Raw genomic sequence first — 7,500 nt, 5'->3', positions numbered from 1 at the left:
ACATGCTTAGGGTGATCTCTAAATATCCACAAATCGAGCTCAAATTCCACACATGTGTAAGTTAACCCTCATGGACAAAAATAAGGTATGTGGAGAAATAATTTGACCAACATCATTTTTTACTGTAACAGTTTGGACCACCCTAATATATATATATATATATATATATATATATATATATATATATATATATATATATATATATATATATATATATATATATATATACATACAGTAAGTCCTTGACTTACGACCGCGATCGGTTCCGACTAACCAGTCGTAAGTCGATTTGGTCGCAAGTCGGCCAACCTTTATTTTTACCTTTCTTTATAGTGTATCGGCCAATGCAAAAATTACCATATGTATATTATACTGTACAATGATATAATAATCATCTGGAAGTCATATTTTATTGACATGTTCTTTGTTCATTATTGTTATAACCATGGTTATAAAAACCATTTTTATTGTTACTGTGTAACGTTTTTACGTCCGTCAGGTTTAAGTCAAACACTGCATACAACAGTACAATTGGTTTAATATTTGCAAAAACATACAAAAATAGAAAACATTTTACAGTAGTTACAAAACATACTAAATTAAAAAAATACAAAACATGTTATTGGTCACTTGTGCTTGGCTGTGGATCGTCGATGTTATCAGCTGGGGGCAGCGCTGCGCTACGGATAAACTGCGCTATACCGAGACCATGCTAACACGCTTGCACTGACGGGCGCTGGGGCGGAAACTGTCGTATGCCCAGCTGGGCAATACTCGCGCTGCCAGACGCGGAGCAGTCGTGGCCAGACATACAGTACATATCGCGGTCGCGGGCGTGGTCGTAAAGTCGATCAGTCGTGAGTCGCATAGGTCGTAAGTCGACGACTTACTGTATGTATATGTATATGTATGTATATGTATATATATATATATATATATATATATATATATATATATATATATATATATATATATATATATATATAGATATCTGTGTGAGCCACTTCATTATAACAGTTTCAATTACTGTTATTACACCTATAGAACTATTTTTTTCAAATTGTAATGGTCTGTCATCGAAGTTATTTGGAAATGGTTGTGATGAATAGTTATGTTTGAATAAAAGGAGTAACAATAACCAAAACAGTCTCATCTTTATAATCATGTTGCACTCTTTCAGATAAATATACAATATTGAAACAAATTCGTTTCTCTCTGAGGTTTTTTTTTTCTTTATTTTGTATTTATTCCTTATTTGTTGATTATTTTTTTTTAATTTTCTTTAAATAAATAGGGAGGTAACCATTTTTGATCATCAAACTACCTGCTGCTCCTTTTCTCCAGGGACATCCAAATCTTCAGTCTCCCAAGGAATTTCTATACCAATCAGAGGTTTGAACAAGGGGAGTAAAATGGTTGACACAAGCAAAAAAAGATAAACATGAGACTTACGAGGAATGGGGTAGGCAAAGCTGCCTGGATGTTTTGCAATCAGTGTGTTCTTTATGTGACGCCTGCCAACGCCATGGGCACCTGCAAAGAGGAAAACTGGTAACTTACTAACAGCTGATATGTATGTAAAAATGAAGGGTTGGAGGGGAGGGGGGGCAAAGGGAGGAAAAATGTGGCAAGATGGCACTGAGGGAGTTCACTTGCCTCTGACCTGTCTGGTCTGGGTTCAATTTCTAACCCATTTATAAACCGTCAGGTTGGAGTTTCAAAGACAGGGCATTCAATCAACGAGCGTGCCATATCCCTGAGATGGACGTTAAGCCGGGGAACCTACCTGCTAGGATTTGTTTGTTGGTGGACGATAAATATCTGCTTGCATTAGTTATAATTTGTTTCTGCTATGTCTTTCGATGAAGAATAGGAAAGTTAGTGCCAATACTGGCTAAATTTCAAATTTCTACCCCGACTCATGCCGAGTTGCACTTGGCAAGCATGGCGAGAATGCCAAAACCCAGCAAGATGATATGAGGGAGGCTGTCATCCTGCAATGACTGGAATAGGCTGGTTTGATGACGAAGATGATGATCATCATCATCACCACCATCATCATCACGATGGGGAAAAATAGAAGAAAAGGAAGTGCAAAAAGGATTGGGGAGAGTGGGTAGAAGAGTAAAGAAAAGGGGAAATGGGGGCATTTGAAGATTACATGAGAAGAAGATTGGAATTCTCCAATTTTTGCCAAAATAATATGTAGATAGTGTTTTTAACCTGGCAAAAGCTTTACCATACAACATCACAGTGAGACAAAATATTGCATTAAACATGTGAACGCACCCAGGAGGACAAGTGTCTTCCGCTTGAAAGCTGGTAGTTTAACTACCTCTTCATACGTCACGAGATCTAATTGGTCGAACACTGAAAAACCAAAGAGGAAATCGTTAAACAGAGCACTCGTAGTTCAACTATTGCTGCAAAGTGCTGCTTTATTGACTTGCATGCAATGTCATGGGTTTGGTAATTCATGTTCCCCTCAATGAAATGAAAAGCCAGGGAAAAGGAATGTAGTTAGCTCGTATTTTAACATTGTTTTTCTTTTTTTGGAACAAATGTTCCTCGTAAAAATATAATAAATAAGCAAAAGGAAGGCAATGACACATCAAGCAAAGCTGGTGAGAAAAGGCTTGGGAACAATGAGGTTGGAGGATCGAGGGAAAGATAAAGTCAGATGGGTTTGAGACAAGGTGAGTTTACTTACAAGTGATGTGTACATCGGGCAAGCAGGGGAAATGCACAAAATGTCAGCGGTTAGGCGCAAACATCCACAATGCGAGAATAATACTACGTGAAACAAGGTTTGATCATTTAACGAGCTCGTCAAAAACCTGATTTAAACAAAAATTTCAACATACTCAAAATGATGACATGAAGAAGCCATGATTATCAGCTGAAGGTTTGTGGAAGGCCCTTCTTTTAAAAAGTGGTAGCTCCATGTCCTAACCAAATGCAGTAATCTCAGATTATCAAATATGAACCTAGTATACTGAGATATTAGCATAAAAACAAAAGAACAGCAGCAAGCATCTGCTCCACAATTCCAGATCAACAAGCAGCAGCAGTGAAAAGCCAAAGCACCATTCATGCTGGAAATGCAAGGCCACAGGCTTCATGTTTATGGAATGTAAGGGGGGCAAGTTGGGGAGAATGTGCAGGAGTACAGAAGAGTGACGAGATTGATCAGAGAAGTTAGCACAGATGGCTTTTATTTACCAGCGTTGTGCTTTGCTAAGTACTTGTCCTTGTACTGTTTCTTTTTCTTTCCAAACCATGTACAACTGGCCTGCTGCTCTTGCTTGGCCCGTTCCATGGCCAGACATGCAACACGCCTGGGAAATAAAAAAGAAAGAAAGAAAGAGGAATCAATAAAGATAAACTGTAAATTTATTCCTTTATTATGCGGCTCACTTGTACAAAACAGGTGTTGATGGCCTCTGATTGTGTCCCCTGCTTTGGTGGAGACTCGAAAGAAGACGTCAAAGTTATTTATTTATTTATTTATTTGGTTGTTTGCTATAAGGCTCATGGAGGACCTGCAACACAAATCACGGACACATGCACACAGATACACGAGACAACACCAGACTTGACTTTTATACTGTCACAGCTGCTGAGATTGGGGGAAATGACAGCATTTCCCTAAGCACTTTGGGTACCAGCGACGGCATCTTTATGACATCGGCTTTTTTCTTCGCACTCAGTGGGACAATCAAGGAGGAATTTCCTCCTCCCCATGATTGCCAACCTATGGGGCTTTTCCATGCTCTATCCTATAAATGCTGAGCATCAATCAAGGAAGCAGCAAATACCATTTTTAAAGTCTTAAGTATAACTCGGCTGGGGTTCGAACCCCCGACATCCCAAACTGGGAGCAGATGCTCAAACCATTCCAACAAGTCAGGTCAATTACATAGACATCTTTCTGTCCTTGCTAACATCAGATTATTTTTCCAACCGTGATCAGCTTAGTGCATCCATCAGTTGTACTACTTTCAAAGCCTGGCTGATCTACAAATATATAATGTATATTTATTTAATTCATACAAGTGGGGGATAAACTGCAGGAGTCAGATGATTCTGTCCTGACTGCTTCGAGATTCTCTTCTATAATTAAATAATTTCACTTATTCACAAGTTAATTCCATCCTCCGTAAACCTGTTAATCATCTTTACCCTGCTACACCAGTGAAGTGTGTGGTGAGATGATTGCAAGAAAACACCTTGGATTGACCTTCTCGAAGGCAAACCATGAAGGCAAACTGATATCAACTTTCAATCTCTCCATATAGCTCGGAATCATTGTGTACCTGTCTTATGAAGAGGCAGGCAACAACATCAGACTCACCTGCGATCAAAATTCTCCAGCCTCTTATTGCCCTCCAAAGCTTGATGGGAGCTGGTCAGGTGTGTCTGGTACACATTCCCCTTCCATTCCTTCCTAAAGTATGGAGGCTTGCTGGACACTGCTCAAGAAAAATCAGGTTTCCTAAAAGCAGTCTTCACAAAACACCAAGGTCCCAAATCCAGCCCTTCCTCTACCCACCCTTTCCACCTTTAGAGAATGTTCCCCGGAAAATGTGGACTTCTCTCCTGCCATCATAGTTTAGAAGTTTCTTTCCCAGGTGAACATCTCTTCTGCAACCTGTCTTGATGGCATTGAAGTGCTTCAATCCTCAGGGACCATGTGTGCTTTATTCCTATCATACCCTCTTTCCACTCTCTTTCACATACTTCGAAGGATGGGGAGCCTTTGACATTTTGGAAAACTGCGAACATCACCCCTTTCCACAAAAAAAGTTTCAAAACTTTTCTTCAACTGCAAACTACAGACCTCACCCTTCAACCACCATCCTCTACCTGTGGCATCCAAGGCTAACTCCACAAATGACTTACTGAGTTCTACTCACGTAACCAGCATGTGGCATTCAACTGTATCCTTTCATCTTTGGAGAGCTCAACCAACTGTTTAAGTTGATCCCTGTCAAGGCTGGAGTGGCCTGAGGCAGGGTTCTGGTCCTAGTCCGATGCCTGATCTTCATCAACGATCTCTCTAACCCTCTGGAAAATCCTTGGCGATGAGAACACATTGGCTATGAGAGTAAAGAAAGTCAGTAAGCCATGTGTGGAGTTGGCCTTGGATTCAATAGGCAGAGAGTTTGGAGAGCAAGACAGGATGCCAGATTGTATCAATAGCTCGAGATATGGCAAGACTCGAGAGAGATGGCCCTTCTCATGTTTGAAATTGAGGGCCCCCATCCATTTTGGGAAATTACGAGCTGCATGTCCAAGGTGGAGTGACCAGATCTGAATCTGAATTGGTCATCTGAGATAAGGCCATTGGAGAAAAGAACTTTCAAAGAAGCTGTCCATCAGTGCCTCAAGCACTTACCCATGCACACACACAATCACTTCCACAGTTACCTCCTCCATCAGCCGAGAACTTTATACTAAAAATTACCCCCGTGTGGGGGTGACGGTCATCTCTATAATACCACAAGTTCTCAATGTTCAGTTATGACCGAAGACGACTGCGCAGTTATACTGCGCAGCTTGACTGTGCAGTTCCACTGCGCAGCTCGAACTGTGCAGTTTGGTTAAAGATGACTCGGCATTTTGGCGCGCACACGAAATTATATTTTGAAAATAAATGCCGACGTTTACATTTCGGGTTTTGAAACTTTTGCACCTTCGGCGGAAAATGTATAAATATAAAAGGCTAAAAATGTGTTTTATATTTATATTTCATTTCTCCTTCCTTCCTTCTTTGTGAATCACATCGGCGTTTTTGGCCATCTTCCAGATCACGTGACGATCAAACGGGAAGGAAATTCAAAAATCTGTCCAGTTAGATACAAGATAATATTTTTTACTATCATAATCAACAAACAGTTGCCGAATATCTTGTAGAATGGCAGACGAGATAGGTTTTGAAAATGGTGATTTTTATAATTTACGTGACCTCGTGACCTCGTCCCTGACCTTGAACCCGGACAAAAGTTATATCGTTGTGCAACACTCATCGACCTATATCCACATACTAAGTTTCATCAAGATCGGAAAGAAAAATTGTTGACGGACGTACGGACGGACGGACGGACATTTGCTCTGGCTTTATTAGGTCATCTCGGTAGAGATGACCTAAAAATGTAGGCCTCTCTTCAGACCATCACAAACCTTCAGGTAACTCAGCAAAATGTCGAAGCAAACATGATTTTAACACCAAATGACAGTAGTAGAGCCAATAAATCGGTGTTGCTGCTTGCACTTTTAAAGGCATCAACACATTGTCCAATTTCATTTTTAAGACCCACCCCACTCCTCTTTTGCTGTTTTGGTCCTCTTTTGCTTTCACCCATCTCCTCCAAATGGATTTACATTCTCTTTCAACTACTTTCACACTCTGACATACCATTTTCTACAGCAGGGGTTCCCAACCTGGGGTGCCCACACCCCCTGGGGTGCGAGATGGAATTTCAGGGGGTTCGACAAAGAGTGGCTTGTGTCCTTGAGTGACGAGTCACGAGTCATCACTCAGCCAGCTGCCAGTGTGCCTTGAGAAGTGGTAGTAGGTGGTTGTGTTGCGTCGAAAGTAATTTCGTTTACGAGTATTTAATCAAAAGGAGAGAATAACAGAATTAACATACAAGTAAAGTAACTGTCAGAGTATTGCTTTTAAAATCATTACAACGCAACATCTGACATAATCATTGTACATCATTACGCCAACACTGTAGGCGTAAGATATTAAAATCAAAAGAGCTCGTTTTGATTCACAAGGAACACTTTCAAAATTAGGTTTTGTTTCTGTTGAAAAACCACTACTTCTTGCTTCATACCAAGTGGCATATAGAGTGACCAAATCCAAGAAGCCCCATACAATTGCGGAAGATCTCATCAAGCCATGTACACTGGAAATGGCAACAATTATCCTGGGAAAAGAAGCAAGAAAAAAATTTGAACAGGTGCCCTTATCAAATAATGTCATTTACAACCGAATCAGTGATTTGAGTGAAGATATTTTGGACCAAGTCATCTCAGATGTCAGAGCTAGTCCTTTTAAAATCTCTATTCAGTTGGATGAGTCAACCGACGTCTCCAGTTGTACTCAACTCATCACATTAGCGAGGAATGTCAATGATGGTGCTGTGAAGGAAGATTTCATGTTTTGTAAAGATCTGCCAAAAAACACAACTGCAAAGGATGTGATGCAACTGGTGAAAGACTTCTTTGCCTAACAGGAATTAGACATCAAAGTCATTGGTTCTGTGTGCACTGATGGGGCACCTGCAATGCTTGGAAATAAATCTGGATTTTCTGCATTGATGAAAAAGGAGATTCCAGACTTGCAAGTTACCCATTGTTTTCTTCATCGGCATGCTTTGGCATCAAAAACATTGCCTCCAAATTTGAAGAAAGTCCTTGATACTTGTGTGAAGATCATCAACTGGATCAGGGGGAGGGCTTTGAACCATCGCATCTTCAAATCATTTT

The 7,500-nt window shown here is 40.3% G+C and overlaps 1 protein-coding gene across 3 annotated transcripts in view; it reads right to left on the bottom strand.

Annotated features, from left to right (window-relative positions):
- CASK (calcium/calmodulin dependent serine protein kinase) overlaps window positions 1-7,500 on the bottom strand; it is a 328,238-nt gene that overhangs the window by 80,409 nt on the left and 240,329 nt on the right. For all 3 annotated transcript variants that reach the window (XM_085896794.1, XM_085896793.1, XM_085896792.1), the window contains 3 exons: window positions 3,223-3,338; window positions 2,290-2,370; window positions 1,453-1,533 (listed from right to left, as the gene is read on the bottom strand). In XM_085896794.1, the coding sequence (XP_085752920.1) occupies window positions 1,453-1,533; window positions 2,290-2,370; window positions 3,223-3,338 (278 nt within the window). The remainder of the gene's footprint in view (window positions 1-1,452; window positions 1,534-2,289; window positions 2,371-3,222; window positions 3,339-7,500) is intronic.

Source organism: Eptatretus burgeri, chromosome 10 (genome assembly GCF_056783735.1).
Source record: "Eptatretus burgeri isolate ZD-2024b chromosome 10, Ebu_testis_v1, whole genome shotgun sequence".
In the NCBI taxonomy this organism is placed as follows: domain Eukaryota; kingdom Metazoa; phylum Chordata; class Myxini; order Myxiniformes; family Myxinidae; genus Eptatretus; species Eptatretus burgeri.
Note: the sequence above shows the minus strand (reverse complement) of the source record. Positions and strands in the feature narration are given on the sequence as shown.